The following is a 23,574-nucleotide window of genomic DNA, read 5'->3' on the forward strand; positions in this document are numbered from 1 at the left end:
ATGTCTTTTAGATTCTAAACATAAAAATCTGTTGGAGACTCTAAATTTCTAAATATATGTAAAAGAAAGTTAAAAGATGCCTATCTTCTCCAGAACATAATTTTGAAATAAAATCTACAGAAATAAAATCTGAGCCTACTACTTTCGGATTTCCACTACTTCTGAGTAGCCTTTAGATATTTTCCTTTGGCCAAGGGTACTATTTCTTTTTCTGCTTCTTCTTTTAACGCCGAAGGTTAAATGACATACAATAAATTACATGCACTTAGAGTGTACAATTTGGTGAGTTTTGGCAGTTCTGTATATCCACAAAACCACCACTAGGATCAAGACCCAGAACATTTTCATCACCTCCAAAACATTATTTTGTGACCCTTCCCAGTCCTTTTAATCCTGATCCCCAGGCAAACACTGCTATTGCATACCCGGCATGTAGGTAGAGTATGCAATAACTGTTTTGCATGAATAAATATAATAAAACACAATTTAAAAGGATTATTAAAAAATATGAATACTTCTCAATACAAAAAGTAATGGTATTTACCTGAGTTTCTTTCTTATTGGATCCCTCTTCTGTGTCTGATTGTTGTTCTTGTTCATTTTCATCACTCTAAAAATAGATTGCCAATTTATTGTAGGAAATTTTACTAATAATTTCAAAAATTATTTTTTAAAATAATTTTTGGGAGTCCTCTCTCAGAATATACATTGAGACATTTGTAGATAAAATGAGATGTCTAGGATTTTCTTCTAAATAATATGGGAGTTGGGGGATAGGGTGGGAATTTAACTGAAAAAATGAATACTTGGGGTAGGGCTCCTCACACTATTCTGTTACTTCTATAAAGTATATGTTTAACTTTTCTATATTAAAAATCAAAAGAAAAATAGAAAACTATTTTTTGATTTCCCCATCTGTTCTTCCTTTGTCATTTATGTATGATTTTCCTTCTCTTTTTAAACTTTTTAAAACAGACATATGCACTCTTGATTCATCAAGTCGAATATATATTTTGTCCACAGCATGGACAATGCAAAGATATTAAAACTCTTGAACTCCATTTAATACTTTCCCATATCTTTGTGCTATTGTTTTCATATGCCTTAGCTCTTTATATATTTTAAGCTGCATATGACAATGTTATTTGCGGTACATTTAATTAATTAATTAGTAATTAAGTAAAATGAAAATGGACTAAAACACTGTAATTAAAAAAAGTTCAGAAAAAAGTTGACCTAAATATGTTGTTTATTAAAAAAACACAAATAAATTGAAAATAATGGAAAATATATATTATACAAAGATAATCAAAGAAAGCTTTTCAAAAAAGCAGAATTTAAGGTAAGATATAATATTAAGAGATAAAGAGGAACATACAGTGAGAGATGGGTCAGTTTAACAGGAAGACAGCTGATTCCATGTTTTCAGTGAAAGAATGGATAGAAATTTTCTTTAAAAAGTATTTTTATAACAATAGAAGTAAATGTACTGCTACATACAATAGCACAGATATATCTTATAAACATAACACTGAGTTATAAAATTTATAGTTCTAGTCATATGCTCTTCAAAAACAGGCATAGTTAACTACGGTGTTAGAAATCAGGATACTAGCTAACTTTGAAAATGAGGATAATAGGGATTGAGAGGGAGAACATGGGGGCAATCTACACTGCTGCTTTTATTCATCATTCTCAGTGGTGATTACATAGATATGCTCCCATTGGGCTAATTCATTAAGCTATACATGTATGAGTTATATTTCTGAACATGCCATACTTCAATAAAAGGTTTATTTTTTAGAAAATGGACACAAAATCCATGAATAGCAGTGTCAGGCCTACATTCAAGGATCAGGAAAAAAACACTAATTTTTACAAGACTGTTGTAATTTGATAAACAAAGCACTGTTTCTATTTAGTATGCCTTGAGATGGAAGTAATCTGTAATGTACATCTTATAATGATATTTATGAAAATGAAATTTAAATAGACTCCTTAGATATTCTTAAAAGATGTTTTTACAAGTAAAGGAGCAGTTTAGCTATTATAAAATAATCAATACACGCACTCTGACCTTCAGACATTATTATTTCTATTCCATAATTAGGTCAGAACTACTCCTTTTAAGTAGTACCAACAATCTAAGTAGTTAACTATCCTTAAAAATAATTTTTCTCATTTAACAACTCAACTCAGAAAACACTGTGATGATTTAAGGAATATATAATCTAAGGCATATAAGAAATTATTAGTATGTACTTTTGGACACATTAAGAATACCACTGCTGGGTGCGGTGGCTCACGCCTGTAATCCCAGCACTTTGGGAGGCCGAGGTGGGCAGATCACAAGGTCAGGAGATCGAGACCATCCTGGCTAACACAGTGAAACCCCACCTCTACTAAAAAAATACAAAAAATTAGCCAGATGTGGTGGGGTGCACCTGTAGTCCCAGCTACTTGGGAGGCTGAGGCAGGAGAATGGCGTGAACCCGGGAGGCAGAGCTTGCAGTGAGCCAAGATCGCGCAACTGCACGCCGGCCGGGGTGACAGAGAAAGACTCCGTATCAAAACAAAAACAAAAACAAAAACAAAACAAAACAAAACAAAAAACAGAATACTATCAAATAATGTATTTTAATAGATTCTCACATCTTGTGTCCAAAATGAAACTCCTGTAGATCTTCTTTTCTCTCTTGGTCGCCGTCGTTCTCTAATTGATTTAGATTGTGATTTATCTTCTCCTTCTTTTTCCTCTTCTCTTTTTTCTCCCTCTGTTAAGGATTGCAATAAACCACAATATAGCAATATATCTTGACAATTTTGCAAGGTAACTGTAAAAACAATGGGTAAAATGGGCCAGGGGACTATCCAGGGGAAAGGAAGATGATAGGCAGCTGCTACTGCTTAGCTCCAGCCAATTGTTGAGAATACAGATCCAGTGTTGCCAGATCTGTCAACTTTTCAAGAAATGACAAAAATCTTAAGTTTGAAGTGAGTATCTCTAATATTAAATGTTGGTTCAACATTTTTACAAACACGATGCAGGCCTCACATATAGCAGTTTAAAGAACTGAAATATCTCAATGATCAATATAAGAAAATATATAGCTGGAAATTGGGAATAAACTTTATTTTCTGGTGTTTATTCTACATTATTACTGATATTATCATGACTAATACTGTAAGATTTAGGCTTTAAAATATAAAATGCCTATAATTAAAAGTAATTTTATTTAGTACTTATCTCTGGTTTAAAGTAGGAATTACTCAGAATTTAAATAGACAGTTTATATAAAATAATAGGAAATGGTAATAATGAGTATCAATATGCCAATATATAGTTGAGAGAGATGTATTTTTCAAGAAATAAGCATAAAAAATGTGTTCTAGTGAGATCATTACATGTATTTAGTAATTTCAGTTTACAACAATTTCACAAAAACTATTTAAATGATATGATCTACACAGTAGGCAAGAAATAGCTTGAAGCATCTGAAAAGTACTACAGTAATAAATTGCTTCTAGAAATAGTCACCCACCAGTTCTATATTAACTTTTCTTTGCAGGTGGACATGAAGATTTTTGTGAAATATTAGGTTATAAAAATATTAATATCAACTGCAGGCCATATTATTTTCTATTTCTGTTTTCTACTTTTCTCATTCTCAACCTTCATATTCTTTCTGTTTAGGTTCAATGAATCACAAGTTAGGATGCTGTTCCTTTTCTGTTGAATTACTATTTAGGAAACCCTAATCCAAGGGATTATATGAAGAAAGCAAAGTGTTTTCAAAATTTGCTATTCTTACCTCTTTCATTTTCTTTTGTTATTCCTCTGGAGTAAGAAGTTATGCCTACAAGACTATTTGGCCTGTTTAGTTGACTTGAAGCATAGAGTGAACTGCTCATAGTAGAAAGTGAAGAGGATGGAGTGGCTGAACTTGAAGTTGATACTGGCCTATAACGCTGGTAAGTCTGTGAAATATTAAGATCAAAACCATTTGAAACACTAAACACAATTAAAAACATATAAAATACTTAAAACTTCATTTCAAAGAAAAAGTAGTGTTCTAATCATGCCAAAGTAATTCAAATTTCCAGCTAAAATCCTTTACAGTATTTTGTATATGGTTTGTTGGTATATAAATCTCTTGTATGTTGAGGATCATAAGGACTATTCATACCATTTGACTTAAATGTGTTTTTGATATACTGTTACCTCATCATACGTTCTGGAGTATTTTTGTTTATATTCATCTTCTCTAGATGTTTCTGACTCCTTCTTTTCTTCTTGTTTCTCTTTATCTTGTTTTTCTTTTTCCTCTTTTTCTTTTTCTTCATTTTCTTGTTCTCTGGTTCGGGTAGAACGACTTCTTCCTATGGTTTTCTCAGCTTCTTGAAGATCAGTTAATGTCACTCCCTGCACACACAAAAAGATCAATATAATTATGAGATGCATTAAAGCTTGTTCAAAGGGATATTTTAGAAATACATATATCACATACAAATGCATTAAAAGTCAAATATGCATGTTTAGAATTGGTTTGCAAATGGAAACAGCAAGTTACATTCATTCTATGAAGAATGACCATTAGCAAGCACAATGATAGGTACTGGATACTCTATCCATATAAATGTTCCCCACAAGCTCAAAGTAGGGAAGAATAGCCAATATATATACTGTTTGCATATTATATTATAAATATTTATGTTTATATATGTCTCTGTGTGTGTGTGTATATATGTGTATATATATCTGTACATACATGCACGACAATTGCTAAGGCTTAAAAGAGATTTCAATAAATTTTTCAAGATTTGACCTTGAAGAACAGGTTAGATTTCAAGCAGTGAAAAGTATAGGCAGAAAAAGTATATTAAGGCCCTAGCAAATAGTTCAGCTTGAAAGCTAAGTAATGGTAAGGACAGACAGCTGAATCTGGACTGTGGACCTTCCTAACTGTGGAAAAGCAGAAAGACACAAAAGTATGCATCATATATAGCATAATTAGAATGGCAAAATGGAGGTAAGGAGATCACCAGCCTGAATGACATTTTTTTAATACTTGCACATTAGCTGTTTAATATACCTAATATAAGACCCTATTCTCTGCCCACAACTTCCAAATATTCATAGAACTTTTAAATAGTTATTAGACATCATATATGATTATTCTAACCAAATACTCTGTGCCACACACTGTATTAGGAATAAGGATAAAATACTCAAAAAGACACAAAGGCATACGCTAATTAGATGAAATATAATAGTAACAGTGTAACCGTACAAAAGGCTATGAGTAACCTTTACCTTTTGAGGATTTACTCACACTATATACTGACATCAATATTTTCACAACAAAGTGAAAAAGAGAAAGGTAACTTGTTTTACGTGTGTGTCTGTATATATGTTTTATATGCTACTTACATAAGTTTTATATATTAATTACATTAACTATACCTGTGTTGATCTTCTAGATTGTCTTGCTTGTCTAGATCTTGCTTTTCTTTGGGATTCAGACTCTTCATCCCTAACAGGAGTGAGGTATGATCTACAGTAATAGATTAAAAAAACTGTTAGTTGTAAATGCAATAACTGTGAATGTAAATATCTATCAATGTATATGAATAAAACATACAGGTTTAGTATTTTAATAAGTTTTAAGGAAAAGTCTTCAGAAAATGGTCTTTGAAATTCAATAATGCAATCCGATAATTTCTTTTTAGATTGGAACTAGTTATATTTTAATAATTATATTTTAATATCACATTTTAACTTCCTAACTACATTTAAAAAAAAATGTAATTTAATTTTAAGATGAAACTACATTTTTAAAAAGGATTTAGAGAACTGAAGATTAAAAATTTTAGCTCTACTGAAAGAAATAGAAAGATTTCATTTAGCCCAATTAACCAGAATGGATAAGGAGTAAATTTTTTGTCTGTTTTTAACCGAGGAAGATCCTCTTCTCCAGCCCTGAAAACATTCCCCAAAAGTGGTAATCTAAGCATCTTATTTAATGACCTACTAAAAGGGGCTTTAATTTCTTCTCTACCTACAGTATTTTCAAACATTGGAAGACAGGTATCAAATTCCTTTCTAAATCTTTTTTTTTTTTTTTTTTTTTTTGAGACAAAAGTTTCAGTCTGTCACCCAGGCTGGAGTGCAGAGGCGTTCAAGTGATTCTCTCACCTCAGCCTCCCCAGTAGCTGGGACGACCTGCGCATACCACCACGCCTAATTTTTTTATTTTTAGTGAAGACGGGGTTTCAACCATGTTGGCCAGGTTGGTCTCGAACTCCTGACCTCAAGTGATCTGCCTGCCTTGGCCTCCCAGAGTGTTGGGCTTAAAGGCGTGAGCCACCGCACCCAGTCTCCCTGCATTCTTGTCAGTGTGCTTTTACTAATGACACTTACGTCAGACAACATGTTATTGTTCATACTTTGCTCTAAAAAATTCAAGTGTTTTTTATATATGAACAGCTTTTAAATCAGCATGTTACTCTTGAGTAACTGATTTTCTGATATAAAGAACAGGTCTTGGCATTTATCGCCACTAAATTTCTTCTTATAAATTTAAGCCTATGTTTCCTCTTGTCTCCTATGTTTCCTCTTGTCACAGGGTATGCACCTTTTCAAAAGCATGTAATCTGTGTCAAAAGTTAAACAAGGCTGGGTGTCATGGGTCATGCCTGTAATCCTAGCACATTGGAAGGCTGAAGAAGGCTGACTGCTTGAGCCCACGAATTTGAGCCCAGCCTGGGAAACATGAGGAAACCTGTCGCTACAAAAAAATAGAAAGATTAGCCAGGCATGTGGCACATGTCAGTACTCCCAGTTACTCTGGATGCTGAGATGAAAGGATCACCTGATCCTGGAGATCAAGGTTGCAGTCAGCTGAGATTGCACCACCACACAGCCTGGGTGACAGAGTTGAGACTCCATCTCAAAAAAAAAAAGTTAAATAATTAAAGTCAAACAAGCAAGGATATGACAGAGCCCTGCAACACAACATAAAGCCTTTCCTCTGATAATCAATATTTCTTGGGAAGTCCAATCATTAACGCTTCATCCAATTACACCACCTAGCTCACACTTCTCAGAGAACACTTACAGAAGTAGAGTACAGTTGACTGCTGAACACCACAGGTTTGAACTGTGCAGGTCCACTTATATGAAAGTTACACCAAGTGTGCCTGTCTCTTCTGCCTCCTCCTACCCTCTCCACCACCTCTGAGACAGCAAGACTAATCCCTCCTCTTCCTCCTCAATGTGAGGATGAAGAGAATTCTGACCTTTGTGATGATCCACTTCCACTTAATTAGTAAATACATTTTTCTTCCTTATGAGTATCTTAATAACATTCTTTTCTCTAGCTTACTTTATAGTAAGAATAGAGTATATATGCAACATACAATATATGTGCTAATCAACCGCTTATGTTATTGGTAAGGCTTGCAGTCAATGGTAGGCTATTAATTTAGATTTGGGGGATTCAAAAGTTACATGCAAATTTTTGACTGCACAGGGAGTCAGCACTCCTAACTCTTACAATGTTCAAGGGTCAGCTGCATCTCTATCTTCTATGCTGTTTAAATTTATGAAGTTTATTCCACGTATTCCCCTCTTAAAACCCCAGGCAATGATCTACTGAGTTTTCTTTATTCAAATGCTGCCCTTTTTTTTTTTTGAGACGGAGTCTCACTCTGTGGCCCAGGCTGGAGTGCTGGGGCATGATATCGGCTCACTGTAAGCTCCGCCTTCCAGGTTCACGCCATTCTCCTGCCGCAGCCTCTCGAGTAGCTGGGACTACAGGCGCCCGCCACCACGCCCAGCTAATTTTTTTTGTATTTTCAGTAGAGAAGGGGTTTCACCCTGTTAGCCAGGATGGTGTTGATCTCCTGACCTTGTGATCCGCCCACCTCGGCCTCCCAAAGTGCTGGGATTACAGGCGTGAGTCACCGCGCCAGCTCAAATGCTACTTTTAAAAAAGGCTCTTTCTTGGCCGGGCACGGTGGCTCACGCCTGTAATTCCAGTACTTTGGGAGGCCGAGGCAGGCAGATCACCTGAGGTCAGGAGTTCGAGACCAGCCTGACCAACATGGAGAAACCCCACCTCTACTAAAAATACAAAAGTAGCCGGGCTTGGTGGTGCATGCCTGTAATCCCAGCTACTCAGGAGGCTGAGGCAGGAGAACTGCTTGAACCCGGGACGTGGAGGTTGTGGTAAGCTGAGATTGTGCCATTGCATTCCAGCCTGGGCAACTAGAGAAAAACTCTGTCTCAAAAAAAGATTCTTTCTTTTGTTAGCTTTAGCATTCTTCTCAATGTGTAATTCTTTTTTTTAGCCTAACACTATTCATACAATCATAATAATAAACCTCTGAATTTACTGTGGGTTTTATGCCTTTTCTCTGTGTCCTTTAAAGCTCTCAGTTCAGCAAGTATAGCACATCTTCAAACATCCTTAGAATCATCTACCATTTTTTCAAAACTCTTTTGAGAACCCTCATTCCTTTTATATATATAAGGAAATCATATTTCTTTCTATAACCCTGAAATTTTTGGAAACTGCTTCTCTAAAACTAGAATATATGATATTACTCTTAGCATTCACCTCCTTAGATAATTAACCCTAAGATGACCAGGTAATTTCTCACGCAAGATCTTAGTTGCCTCAATTTCATCAATTAACTCTTACTTATTGCTTAAAATTAGTTCCGAGAACTGGTTCTTCTTGCTGTTTCTACATAATTACATTTGTAGCTAAGTCAAGAAATTCACAAGATGGAGTTTTACTTGAATGGGACATCCAATAAACTTATATTAAGATGAAAATTCCATCACTATTATACTTTAATTTTATTTAGATATGCGACACTATGTTTTTATAACTATTATAGTGAGTTTCCTGGGACAAGTAATTCAAAAGGAGTAAGAGAATAACTAATAATCTTGTTATTAAAATTTAAGAACATTAATTCTGGGATATAAGAGGGGCTTGGGCTTGTTACAAAAAACGGTTGTATAAATTAGGGAAATGCTACATATTCTAACCTTCTCTAAGAAAACCACAATAACATATTAAAAGGTCTGTGATATAATGAGAAATGTAACCTGTATTAACTTGGCTTAACTCAGTATTTCCCAAGACCATTTAAATAGAGAATCCTCCACCCCGACCCATTTTGTGGCATATCCAGTAAATATAAAAAAGTGCTCCTAAGAACATCAGCCTGGAAAATGTCCAATGGCTATTTTTTTCCATTCATGCATTTAATTTAAGTATGTACCTACTGGCCCTATGCAATTTATTACTTTTCAGACTTCTACCAAACGAAGAGAAGAAAAAAGGAGATTAAACTTAAATGTGATAGTTAATCTGGTTAAACAAAGTTTATAGCAGACTGTGTATAGTAGCTCATGCCTGTATTCCAGCACATTAGGAGGTCAAGGTGGGAAGACTGCTTGAGGCCAGGAGTTTGAGACCAACCTAGGCAACACAGTGAGACTCCATCTCTACAAAAATTTAAAAAATTAGCTGGGTGTGATGGCACACCTGTAGTCCCAGCTACTCAGGAGGCTGAGGTGAGAGGATCCCTTGAACCCAGGAGGTCATGGCTGCAGAAACTATCATCACACAACCACACACAGCCTGGGTGACCGAGATCCTGTCTTGGAAAAAAAAAAAAAGTTCACAGCAAGACAGATAGGGTGCATGTTATCACTTTAGTATTTCATGAGCTGCTCTAAAACTAAACATGAACGTGAACTACTGTCAGATTTGATTACAGTCAAATGTTTCATATTTAGTTTATAACAGAGAAATTTGCATTGACACTTGGCTCTTTTTTATTACCGTGGCAAATAGTACTATCAACCATTACACTCTCTCCCAATGAACCTGGATTCCTTTTCAATAGTTTCAAATTGCCACAAAAGTCAATAAATCTATCATACCTGGTTTCACATATGAAGGTTAGGGGGATTAAAGTTACTAATTGAAAGACTTATAAAATCTGCACCTGCAGATAATTTTAATTTTCCATGTGACATTCATCCCAAATTAGCATAAAAATATAGCTTATCAATTTGTAATATAAACACATTTCCTTTATTTGATAATTACCATCTAATATTCAGTTCCTTTCTCCTCCTTTGGGGTACCTATCTAGAGCAGACCTCTAAGAATACGACATAGAGAAGAAAAATAATTTATGTATTTTCTGTACTTTTAATTGCAAAGAGCTGATCATTAAAAGATGGTAGAATATACCCATCAAACCCCACTGTTGCCTTTATCATTGCTATATCACACTGACCTTACCTACTGCATCTCTTTCTTAGAACTATACAGGGTATATAATTTTATTCCTTAGATGCTTACCATTTTCTGAGCAACCCAAATAGTATACCTGTGTTGACTTTTTTGGTGTTTTAGCCACAGTATATTCTCAAATTATCATATATACATTTTTAAGGCAAATTTTAAATCATATACATTTCAGAACCATTGATGAAATTTAAATAAAAGACAAACAGAAGAGGCCAACAATGTATTCAAGATTGCAAACAATTATTTCACATGGAACAAAACACAAACACTGATATGACTGCAAACATCACTGAAACAAGGTAAGACAAAAAATCTCTATAATATAGACCACAAAAAATGTCACCAGACACATTTTTTTCTTACGCAATTAGAATATGTTGTGTTTAAAAATATATCCAAGTGTTTAATTTTCAATCTTCAATGTCTTCCATTAAAACTAATTAGGACTAATTCTAAAAGTCAAAACTCAATTCTCTTCAGCAGAATAAACAATCTGTGGGTTAAGAATCATAATTTGTTCTGAAACAATTGATGATTCTGGGGAGACATTTATTAGGTTTTGTCACTGGAGACATTTTCAAAGGCACTGAATGCTAGAGACAGAAAAGATTCTAGAAGTTAAAAATATAAATCAAACACCTCATTTAACAGAAGAGATTCTGACTCAAAGATAATTCTAACCTTAAGAATCAAGGCAGAGTAAGGAGTTAAGAAACCAAGAACTTCTGATCCTTCTTCCTTTCAACAACCCCTCCCAACCCCACCAACAAAAAAAGTAAACCCCTCAAACTTAAATGATGGATACTAATTTCTGTTGGCTCTATGGTCTTACTGAGAGCACTACAACAACCTAAAACTGACTTAAGTTTATAGGAAAAAAGGGAAGAATAATTAAAATATAATATGTGACCTATACTGGTACTCAAATCACAAACCACCACTTGCAGTGGCATTATAAAAGTACCACTAAATTTCATCATAGAAGTACAAACAAAACCTAAATATAGACAAAAACTAAACATGCAATGATAGAAGAAAAAAGTTAACACTAACTTACTACTTTTCACATATTCAAACACAAATATTACTGTGAGGCCATTACTACTACAGGCCAGGCACTTCACTTGGCAACAGAGAAAAAAAAACTCTGTATGTAACTACTACGTGACAGAAATAAATCAAAGTTAATCTGGTCAGCATTTTAGTAAAAAAAAATAGTTACATAATTTAATTTTGCAAGAATAAAATATAAAAATAAGGCTGACATTTGGTTTCCTAAGGTTTTCTTTTTTTTTTTTTTCCAAGAGGAAAAAAAAGCTAGGGACTATGCATAATATAGCAGAAAGAACTGAACTACTTTTCCTGCAATCTTGGGGCAAGCCTCAGCCCTCACACCAATAAACCATACAAAAGTAAAATAGTCACATATTATCTCTGGGTCTGTTTCCTTCGGTAAAGCAAGGAAATCCCAAAAGATAGTTAGTAAGCTCCTTTGTACATCTATGATTCCATGCCAATAGGCGGCAACAGAAAGAAGTGAGCAATGTTTTAAAAATATTTAAGCACACAAAATAAATTCAAACTCTTTGAAAAAAATCTAAATAATAAGTGCTTTCTATGTATCAGAGACAAAACTAAATGAATGTATTCAACACACTTAAAATTATCTGGCTTACACTTATGCACAGAAGTTTTTCCTTACCAAGAGAATCTTCATATAAAATTCTCAAAATCAACAGGAACTAAACAGTTCAACATTCTTCAAATTTCTTAATGGAGGAAACAATGAAAAGAATGATAAAACCTGTTTTTGTCATGTTGCATTTAATTTTCTGTGTGTTGTGTGTTCAGTTCATCAAAAAATTTTTTTGAAATAAAACCACCTTAGAAACTAAAATGTTTAGGTAAGAAAACAACTGTCTTGTTCACTGACTTTAAACAAAAAAATATTACTTCTGTCAGAGATGGATCACAAAGCCTAAATACAAATAATTGCTAGTTGTATTTAGTTCTGAGCTGACAGGGTACTTCATTTATTACTCTACTGGAGAGATGGTCGTCAGCCTCACAAGATCTTTTTCAAAACAAAAAAACAACTTTGATCACTGGGCAAGATATATCAGCAGTACTGTTATGACCTTTACACACCTGCGTCTCTCCCTGACCTCTGTTGTGGAGGAGACAGTGCCAGCAGTAGTTGTAGTCAGGGTTGTGGTAGAAGCTGCAGCATTTACAACAGTTGGAGCAACAGGAATGGTCACTGCCGTAGGAACACTGTCCTTTTCTTTTTCAGTACTATCCTCAGCCCACAAACGATTTGAGGTACTATAGCATCATAAGCAGCAACACAAAAAAGAGAAAAGGAAAACAGCTAAACAACGAAAGCACTTTCTAGCAGCTGAAAACACATGACTACAGGGATGGATTTTTTTAAAACATAAGGTGAGACATCCTTAAATTACGAACCAAAAAGCTCTCCCAGAGTTGTCAAAGAGAGAAATTTACATTTTAAGCAGTCTAATTCAAGGAAAGTTCATTGTTCAGGAACTTAAATTTTCCCCCAGACATGCAAAATTGCCTCATGTTGAACCAATTTTTGTTTGCGAATAAATTTAACAAGATAAATGAGAAAATCCAGAGCCCCACAATCTTCTAAACAAAAACGCATGCACATACATAAGCACACAGTAGACCTGAGCACAAAATGTATCTGTGACTTACCTGCTTTGTGTGCCTGCTGAGGAAGAACCCGTTGTAATCTTTGTAGTAGTGCTTGTGCTGGAAAGCAGGCTTTTCTGAAGCCCAGCTGCAGAGGTAACTGTTGGTGTTGATGTGGTGCTTGGAACACTAGAACTAATCAAATCATCTTGTCTTCTACCAAAGGAGCAACTAAACAAAAGAGTCATATCTATATAGGATGTGTTTGTATGTGTATTCTAGAGTTAATGTCTATACATTATACAAATTACAAGGCTAGAAAAAAATTAAAAACTGTGTTCCTAAATACACCACCAGCTCCAGCACCAAGAGTTGCATCTACGACTTGCTAGAGTTTAGACAACTTCACTAATTTGGTAGTGTATCATTTTAGTGCCTCCTCCCAACTTTCTCAGCAAGACAATGATCTGCTATTTCACATTTTTGAAACTATTCCACACCATATGCTCATGCCAGGCTGAGCCTGAAAAACACACTTTGGTTTTGTACTACCCACGGAAAACAAGACGTTGACATTTTTTGAAGAAAATTATTTCAGCAATGGGTCAGATACCTCGGAAGTAACCAATGCCTACGTGAAACTTGTTCACATCTTACTCTTCTTTTTGGTTGCTTTTAGTAAAGAAATTGTTTATAGGGCTTTTTTTCCTCTTCAACATGATACTACCAACATTCCAATTGAAAGTATTTCTATAGCTCTGAGTTCTAGGGCAAGGCAAATCTTTCCAGATCAACAATGACAACCAGATCAATTAAGACACTGGCCTGTTTAAATTGTTCTAGTCAAGGAGTTCCTTCTAAAGGAGTTCCTTTTAAATATGTAACAATCTAAAAAACATTTCATAATATTTGAAGCTTAATTATATACTAGAAAGGCATAAGAACAAATTATCACCCATCTTTAAATATATATCCTGTGTTTAGAGTAAGTTTTAAACAACAAAAACTCATAATATTTAATAAAAACACGCATTTGTTTAAAATGATGTTAAACTGAGGGCTCCAAAAAAATTGCCTCATATTTTTATAAATGAATACATAAAAACCACTTAAGAATAATATTATTACCTTTTATGATAAGTTGATCCTTCATTAATTGAGCTATTTTTTTTAAGATCATCTTCCCATTTTCTCCTTGTATATGAACTACTTGTTCGCAAACTTGAAGAATCTCTGTTAAAAGAACACCCTTCAGATTCTGGTAGATAATTTTAAAATGGGATTAAAAAGGCTGTACACCAGTAAATATTAATATAAGCTGAAACTAGCAAAAACCTTTGGGAGGACACTTGGGAATATTTATCAAGAAGATAAAATAATTTCAGTACTAAGATTATACCCTAAGGTATAATTTTTCCCCTAAGTATAGGGGGAAAATTCAGATATTTACAGAAAATACTTTTTGATCACAAAATATAAAGTAGGGGAGATGCTTACTTTAACCGCAGAAGATCTACTTTATAGTATACTACGTGCCAATAAAAAACAATGCTTATTAAAAATATATATTAACATACAAGACTGCTTATGAGATCTTAGGGGAAAAAAATCAAAAGCTGGATATGATAACATGATTACAAGTATATTAAAAAGTTCTTGGCCAGTCACGGTGGCTCACGCCTGTAACCCAGCACTTTGAGAGGCTGAGGCGGGTGGATCACGAGGTCAGGACTTCAAGACCAGCCTGGCCAAGATGGTGAAACCCCGTCTCTATGAAAAATACAAAAATTAGCCGGGCGTTGTGGCAGGTGCCTGTAACCCCAGCTACTCAAGAGACTGAGGCAGAGAACTGCTTGAACCCGAGAGGTGGAGGTTGCAGTGAACCGAGATTGCGCCACTGCACTCCAGCATGAGTGAGAGTGAGACTCTGTCCCAAAAAAAAAAAAAAAAAATTCAAATTCTATAAGCTGAAAAATAGGAAGAAACAAACTAAAATATTTAAATAAAAATATTTAAAACAAACTAAAATGATTAAGTGAGGGCTTTCCTTCCCCTTTCCTAAATGTTCCAAATATTTAGAGAACTTAGTTTGCGACCTATCTCCTCCCACTTTCCCCTCACTCTGTTCCAGCCACAACTTCTTTGCTATTTCATGAACATACTAAGTCTGCACCTCCTCGGGACTATGTAGTTGGTATTTTCTCCTTCAGGAATACCCTCCATCTCTTCCCACAATACATATCCACACATAATTACAATGCTCATGTATTAACTCTCATGCTAGATAATAAAGATTTTATAGTGAATGCATAAAGCAAATAAAAATGAACTCACCTGTTTTCTTTCTCTTCAATGTCAGATGTACTGGCTAGTCGTCTTGGTATTGTAGGTGCAACATATGCAAGCCTAGTTCCTTTACTATCTTTCTCCTACACAACAGAGAAACAAGTAAAAATTAATTTGTGTACTGACTATAGACAATGCTAAAAGTATTAAGAAAAGGTTATTCAATAATGTACAATTACATACCTATCATAGTTTACAGTATTTCAACAATTCCTAAACTCTAAAATTAATGTCAATCAATAATTAGTCTGTTCAAAGTAGTTTTCTTTCTCTTTCAGTCTAGAATCAGATAACATTTTAACTAAGAAAGGAAAAAAATTCCTCCACATTTTAATGACTTTTTCTAAAACTTCTATAGCAGATTAAAGTAATACTGTGTCATAAGCTGAAATTCTTCCACAGAAATAAAGTTTCAAATATGGTTCACTGAGAGGCCTCAAGCATTTATATTATACAAGCTATTCAGAACCTTGATAATCAGTGCTCTCAAATACATCAAAATAGTCAAAACAAATATTATTTACATTATATTTATCCAAATATGGCTAAGAGTGTGTAGTGACAATGACACTCTGATACATTCCTAGTAAGCTGGCATAAAATACCTGGAAACCAATTGCACAACAAATTGATAAAAAGCAAAAATATTAGAATTACTTGAGGAGCAATTTCATCTGAATTTCTGATACAAGGAAACACTTCTAAGTAGAGAAAGAAAACTGTATGGGCAAAAAATAGTCCAAGCGCTGACTATGCTGTAGAAATAAATACTAGTATTGAATAAACTGTGGTACACCCTAAATAATGCAATATTAATACCGCCTCTCAAAATAGAGTTATTAAATTTACTCACTAAGACAAAGTTGCTTGTAATATGGTAGATGAAAAATCTGGGTTTTTTTTCAGATACTGAATGTAACTTATGAGTATACTAACATTCTAGAATAAATGTATTCCTATGTTTTTTAAATTTCAGAAAGCTTCTTGAATCATAATAAACAAAATAAGCCTGCTCCTTAACACAGTTCTATTATAAATTCTCAAGTAAGATAATAGATTCCTTTAACTGAGTATAGTCCCATAATTTATGTTTTAGGCAAATACATCTGATCTTTCCAGTACTTATAATTCTGTATAAATTACATTTGTCTTATGTAATTCATTAAGGTTAATTAACTTGATACCTAGATCTAAAGATAACTAGCAGACAATCTACCAGATTTAATGTTCCTGGAAAAGAAATCATGAGTTTTCACATAAACCAGACTGTGAAATAGATTACCTTTTCTTTATTATCCAAAGAGGAGGAAAGTCTGGGACTTGAAGCTGAACGTGTAACACCTGCAGTATCTTTTTCTTTCTGACCCTCTTTAGATGCTGTGATTTCAGCAAGTGCACCATAGCTGCCCGTCTTTCTAAGTCCTAACCTCCAAGTTGCAGGAGACTCATCTTTTCTCTCTTCTTCTTTGGGAGAAATTTTTGTAGCTGTGGTTGGAAACTGTGTTTATTTTATTTTTTAAGGAAAAGAAAAAAGAATTTTTAAAGCTGATCAGTCCTTAAATTGGAAACAATAAGTTTACAGATAATATATTTAAAATTATGGTTTACAGTTTCAGGATAAAACACTTTCACTAAATAGGTTAATGTCTTAGTAAAAAATGTAAATATCTAAAAATTTTAAAGAAATAGACTACCTTTCCAGGGGTTAGACTTAAGAAAACACACTACACACTTTATATCACACAGAAAAATTATGATGCAAATACAGAAAACAGAAATGAGCACACCGTAAGGACTTAAAACCATGCATCTTTGGAACCAATTTATATTAAACTTGTTATGTTGTAACCTAATATAAATTCTTGCACATAGAAATGCCTCACCATAGATTTTTCACCCTTATTGGGCACAAGAACAATGCCAGTTTTGCGCAAGCCCTGCCTCCATGATGCAGGATCTACTGATTCCACCACAGGCATGATAGGAGCAATGAAATCATACTAAAGCCAATTAAAATAAGACAGGTAAAGAGATAAAGATTGAAAGCATGAAAACAGAAAAGGGAAGTTACGAGCAAAAAGTATTTTCTTCATTTTAAAATAGTTTTATAATAAATTAAACCCCAATAATTGGATAATGATCCAATCTTTAAAAGTTACTGGGAACAAGTTCTAGCTTTAGCATGAGATAATCTGAAAAAATCTAATAAACTTCTAAAGCAATTAAAGACATATAGAATAGATAATATAGCATGTGAGTGAACAAACTACTGCACATGAATTTTGTTTTTAATCCATGTATACACTCTGGTTAAAAAATTTTATGTCCAACACAATCAACAAAAACTAGTAACTGATATTTTCTAATTATAATACTCTGTTTAACATCACAGCCTTAAATTTACTGATTTCCCCACCAAACATTAAACATTTCAACTATAGTAAAAACTAATTTTATGTACAAATATTTATGTTATTTTTAGGGCTTTCCAACAACCCTAAAAATGCAACCTCTGTTATCTTTAGATCACTTTATCAACTTCACTTCTAGAATTTCTATACTCAACCACAGTTAACTATACAGATTGGTGAATACAGCAACTAACTAGTTGCCACAAGCATAGGGTATTAATAGTTTTTAAAAAATCCTTTCTTTCATATCTATTGCCAACATTTGCTATAATTAGCAGGTTAATAGAGCTTGTTAAAGCTCCCATGATGATGCTTGAGGGCCACTTCATGGACAAAACTGTTATAAAGATATACCTCTGGTACTTCCAGTAATGAACTGCTATCAACAGGGCCTAAGCATTCCTCAGTTCCTAAAATGTGCACCGAAGTGCTCCAGGGTGTCACAACAAAGTCACGGGGGCTCTGTAGAATATTTTAAAGTTTTGAGAGAAGCAGTGACATCTCATAGACACTGCACAACCTGCCATTTTGATCACATTTGCATCGAACTACCTAATGAGACAAAACAGGTAATTCCTTTTGCCAGTGGCACTGCAAAAAAAGCCTACCAAACACTAGGGGCTTCAATGACCAAGAAAGTTTGTGAACTCTAATATTCTGTGCAATATGATAGGTACTGAGACAGCTACTCATTGACTGGTGAGTTTATAGGGCTAGACTGTAAATGCCAAGCTTTGTGGATCACAGATAATATTAATACACAAAGGAATGAGTGTGGCTGTACCCAATAAAACTTTAGGGACAGTGAAATTTTTCTGATATTTTTCTCCAACCAGTTTGCTATACAAAAACAGGTAGTGGGCTAGGTTTGGCCCACCGGCCAGTTTGCCAACACCCACATTAGGTCTCCCACCTCCTCAAAAAACAGAAACAAAAACAAACAAACAAAAAACCTGGAAACAAACTTTTTCCCCCATGATAAAACAGCCAGAGATCAGATAACATTTATTGTTATAACTGAAGCTAACATTTAACAAATATTTACTAGTGTGTGACCCTCAGCTAAGTGTTTCACTTGGCTTATCCTGTTTCAACCTTGTAATTACCCAATGAAATACTACCATTACTGTTATTCTAGAGTTGAGAAAAATGAGGCAGTACTATCTATCAATTTTGAAATCAGCATTTGTTACACAGTAATCATTGATATACCTCCACTCTGCCCAACATGAATTTGGATTTAAGTACCGCTTTATATGTCTAAAGGCACCTTTTGATTTTACTTGGTATATAAATAAACCCTTCCTGAAATACTTAACTATACCTCCTCCTCCATGAAACTCTCTTCTTTAGCTTTTTTAACTGGATGCTATCTTGACCTTCTTTTTCTTTTGACTCTGACCATTCTTTTCTTGACTGACTGACTGTGTGTGTGTGTGTGTGTGTGTGTGTGTGTATACAACACTCCTTATACAGGCTGTGTGTGTGTGTGTGTGTGTGTGTACAACTTTCCTTGTGCTAGCCCTTCCAGAGTCTGCTCTTGGATCTCTCATATTCTGTTTCTACTTTCTTCTCCTGGGGGACTGGAGGAGGGTCTTTACTTCCTCAGGCTAAATATTAATTGTAGTCAGCTTATTCTCAAATGTATTATTCTCCAGTCCAGTCTCCTAAATTTCCAGTCCTAATTTTACCTGTAGAGTGGATGATCTAGAACTGTAACTGAAAACTTGAAACTCAATATGACTAAAATAAAACACCTTTACTTCCAAACCATCTCTTCTTCAGTTCCCTAATTCTGTTAATGGCACGAAGGTTAGCTCTTCGATCTCCTATGTTTCAAACTTCACAATTATGTTAGACCTTCTCTGTCATTTTCCTCCATCCATAAATTAGAGGTCAAGTCTCTAAATCTCCTCTCCTTTATAAGCCCAGAGCCACTTCCCTAGTTCATATTCTTATCATTGTGAGCAACTTCAATGACCTTCTAATAAACCTTTTCTCAATCAGTCTCTCATCTTCAAATCTGTACACTGCTGTCAGAATAATATTCTATAAAGAATAATTCTCTCAAGGCATTGTTCAAACATCTTCCATGACTCTCTACTACTTATCAAATAAAAGTGTTATCCTAGAAGAGAAGACATCCTGCAACATGGCTCTACTTTTCCTGTTTACTTTGTATATATGCACCCTATAAATTAATCAAATGGAACAATTCATTTTTCCTGCCAAATTATTCCACATTATCCCCACTTGTTCATATTGTTTTTCTTCCCTCCCTTTCAACAAGTTATGCAAGCCCTTCTTCTCTCAGGTGGAGTACTACCTACTTTAAGATTTATCTAAAATGTCCTGATTCTATTATCTTAAGTCAAATACAATTTCTTCTCCTTTTAAATCATGCTACATCTGTACATTTCGATTGGAATACTTTATGTACCCACAGCACATAGCAGTCTTTTGTTAAATTATTAACTATTACATTGAATTCAATTAACTAGAACACTTAATTCCATAACAATTCTGAATTTTTAACATCAAGTAAAGAAAACGTCATTTACATTTTATTGGAACGTACACCCATATAGAAGAATAGATAATCTGCTTTAGAGATCCCAACAATATTTATTTTGACTAGAAAGGCTTATACAGACTTATTGTTAGTTAACAATTTTAAGCACAAAATCAAACTGATGGTTTTATAGATAACATCTCCACAAATCATCAGCTTGATATTGCTACAGAAACAGTTCTTTAATTTCAGCTGAAGGGTTAAGGAATTAAGGAAAGATCATTTAAAGTAAACACCTCTATCTTTCACCATAGTTACCCCAAGTTATTAAAATAAGTGAAATGTAAAACTGTTTTGTGCGCTTCCATTTTTGTGATCTATCTTGCTGTGAACACGTGCACACGCACATAGTTTATGTACCAGGGAAGGAAGCTGGAGAACTTAATATAACTTTGTCTAAATATCAGAAGTGGAGTCATGACTGGGAACCTAAAAACAGATAACTGCAAAACCTTTTAAGATGCAATTAGAAATTAACAATCTGTTTAAGGAAATTTGTATGTTAGGTCACTCAAGTTACAGATAAACTTGAAAAAATTTTAAAAACCACTAATATGCTAAATTAAAGTAGATACAGGAGTATAAGAATCACTGAATATAACAGGTTTTAAAAGTCATACAATATTGATAAGAAGACTCCCTCTTCATCAAAAAAAATATTTCAGGCCAGGCGTGGTGGCTCATACCTGTAATCCTACCACTTTGGGAGGCCAAGGCGGGTGGATCACTTGAGGTCAGGAGTTTGAGACCAACCTGGCCAACATGATGAAACCCCGTCTCTTATTAAAAATACAAAACTTGGCTGGGTGTGGTGTCAAGTGTCTGTAATTCAGCTACTCGGGAGGCTGAGGCAGAAGAATTGCTTGAATCTGGGAGGTGCAGGTTGCAGTGAACCAAGATTGCACTCCAGCCTGGGTGACAAGAGCAAAATTCTGTCTCCAAAAAAAAAAAAAAAAAAAAAAAAATCAAAATTTTTACACATGATTGTTTTGAATAAAATTTGGTCACAAAACTTTAAGAACAAAGAAGCAATATAATCTTCAAAGTAAGTTACTGTGCTTGAAACTGAGAATAAAATAGTTTCTAAATACGCAAATTTAGAAGCAGATGTTATTACATTAATTACAGAACCAAGAGTGATTTTGAATAAGAACTTTTACAGCAAAGAGATTACTGGCCCACTATACTAACAGAGGTTATAAAGTATTTCCTTTCAGTTAGGGCATTAGGTATAAACTGAGAACTAAATTGCCATAAATGTTGGCTATATGTGAGAACAAGAGAATTGAACACAGGAAGTTTACTGTAATCATTTGACTGTAGCAGGAAAGGGATTACTTAGCCAAATACCCAAAAGATAGAGAGCCAGTGCTGGGTGCAGTGGCTCATGCCTATAATCCCAGCACTTTGGGAGGCTGAGGTGGGCGGATCACAAGGTCAGGAGTTCGAGACTAGCCTGGCCAACATGGTTAAAACCCATCTCTACTAAAAATTTAACTAGCCAGGCATGGTGGAGGCACCTGTAATCCCTGCTACTCAGTAGGCTGAGGCAGGAGAATCACTTGAACCCGGGAGGCAGATGTTGCAATAAGCCAAGATTGTGCCACTGCACTCCAGCCTGGGTAACAGAGCAAGACTCCGTCTCAAAAAAAAAAAAAAAAAAAAAAAAGAAAGATAGCTAGTTTCTTGCCTAGGCATTCCAGGGAGATGGAACTTCTGGGAACTTTTGATAACCTTATAGTTGAAACAGATCAAAAGATGCAGGCATGAATTTAGTATTCACTGAAGAAGAATATGGGGGCTCTAGAAGTAAAATAAACTTTAATTAAAGCAGTTTATAGTGACGCTAGTTACAGCATGATTAACAGTCTTCAAAATTTTGCAAACTGCTTTTAGATAATTTCTTATTAAAGCATACATAATTACGATCATATGAACATGAGTTCTAACTGAATTCAAGAAGCACTCAGTTTTGGAATATATAAGGTAAGATAACTCATTCAGTTTCTCGATATTCAAACTACATATCAATGAAACCAACACATTTCTACCACTCATTATTTACATTACTGCCCTCCTTGGCAAGAATTTTAGAGAAGGATTATTACTAACAGTAGGGATTTTTTTTTTATTCTGTAATTTATGATTTCAAAAAGACCTTGACCACCTAAAGCCAAATCCCAATACTGACAACACAACAGAAATGCTGTGAGGATTTAAAAAACAATCAGTCCTTAAACTCATGCAAATAATGTCAAACGAGCAACAAAATAAGAAGTTCAAAGGCAACTAAACACAATGTACAATCCAAGTGGACCCCTGATTTTAAAAAACAGAAAGACTCAAAGGACAATTGGGAAAATCTGGGTATGTATATTAGTTATTAACAACATAAATAATATTATACCAAAGTTAAATTTCCTAAGTTGATTATTTTGAGAATGAAGAATATTAGTCTTGTATTTAGGAGATACATACTGACATATTTAGGCATGAAGTGTTATGATGACTGCAATCAATTTTTCAAGGGTTTGGTTAAAAAAAAGGTGTGTGTGGATAAAGAGGGAAATGAGTATGCTCATTAAAGATAAAAAAGGACTGGTGAAGAGAAATCTTTGAAGAGAGACTAGTAGGTCAAACATAAACTCTGAATCGTTAATTTGGGTTAAAAGAAGGATAGGTTCCAGAGAAGCAGGAAAAGGTAAAGTCTTAAAAAGATCAACACACTAACTGGAAAACACTGCTTCGGTGGAGAGAAGAGACAAGAGAGATGGAGAACAGACAGAGAACAGAAAGAGAGGAGAAATAAATGAAACTAACATTTTGAAAACACACTGAGTTTACTGGTCAGGCTGTCTCAACCAATCCTTACAATATTAACTGTATTTCTCTTCATTTTGTTTTGTTATACAAAAGGAAGACAGTAAGTAACTTGCTCAAGGTCATAACAACTAATAAGGTAGAGTCAGGAGCTCATCTCTGGTTTATCCGACCTCAGGGATCATGCTCCCACTGGCATACCAGTTGCCTGCCTAGTGCTTTGTACTATGAGTTTAAAAAATTTAGATTCTCGTTCTCTCATTGACTTGTGGTAATAGTTTTTGTAACTTACTTACCTATGTGTGAAATTATCAACATGCACACCTCTACTTAACAGAGATAAAGGATATAAAACCTGAGCTTCTCAAAATAAAAGTTCAATAGAAAAAAAAAAAAAAAACTAATACAATCATTGATTTTAATATTA

The 23,574-nt window shown here is 34.4% G+C and overlaps 1 protein-coding gene across 6 annotated transcripts in view; it reads right to left on the minus strand.

The window, feature by feature from the left end:
- PPP1R12A (protein phosphatase 1 regulatory subunit 12A) overlaps nucleotides 1-23,574 on the minus strand; it is a 162,645-nt gene that overhangs the window by 20,461 nt on the left and 118,610 nt on the right. For 5 of the 6 annotated variants that reach the window (XM_025400850.1, XM_025400849.1, XM_025400848.1 and 2 more), the window contains 10 exons: nucleotides 16,627-16,842; nucleotides 15,333-15,427; nucleotides 14,127-14,231; nucleotides 13,062-13,229; nucleotides 12,489-12,665; nucleotides 5,465-5,555; nucleotides 4,223-4,423; nucleotides 3,813-3,978; nucleotides 2,653-2,774; nucleotides 545-610 (listed from right to left, as the gene is read on the minus strand). In XM_025400850.1, the coding sequence (XP_025256635.1) occupies nucleotides 545-610; nucleotides 2,653-2,774; nucleotides 3,813-3,978; nucleotides 4,223-4,423; nucleotides 5,465-5,555; nucleotides 12,489-12,665; nucleotides 13,062-13,229; nucleotides 14,127-14,231; nucleotides 15,333-15,427; nucleotides 16,627-16,842 (1,407 nt within the window). The remainder of the gene's footprint in view (nucleotides 1-544; nucleotides 611-2,652; nucleotides 2,775-3,812; nucleotides 3,979-4,222; nucleotides 4,424-5,464; nucleotides 5,556-12,488; nucleotides 12,666-13,061; nucleotides 13,230-14,126; nucleotides 14,232-15,332; nucleotides 15,428-16,626; nucleotides 16,843-23,574) is intronic. The other variant, XM_025400852.1, reaches the window with a different exon arrangement.

This window comes from Theropithecus gelada, chromosome 11, assembly GCF_003255815.1.
Source record: "Theropithecus gelada isolate Dixy chromosome 11, Tgel_1.0, whole genome shotgun sequence".
NCBI classification, from domain to species: domain Eukaryota; kingdom Metazoa; phylum Chordata; class Mammalia; order Primates; family Cercopithecidae; genus Theropithecus; species Theropithecus gelada.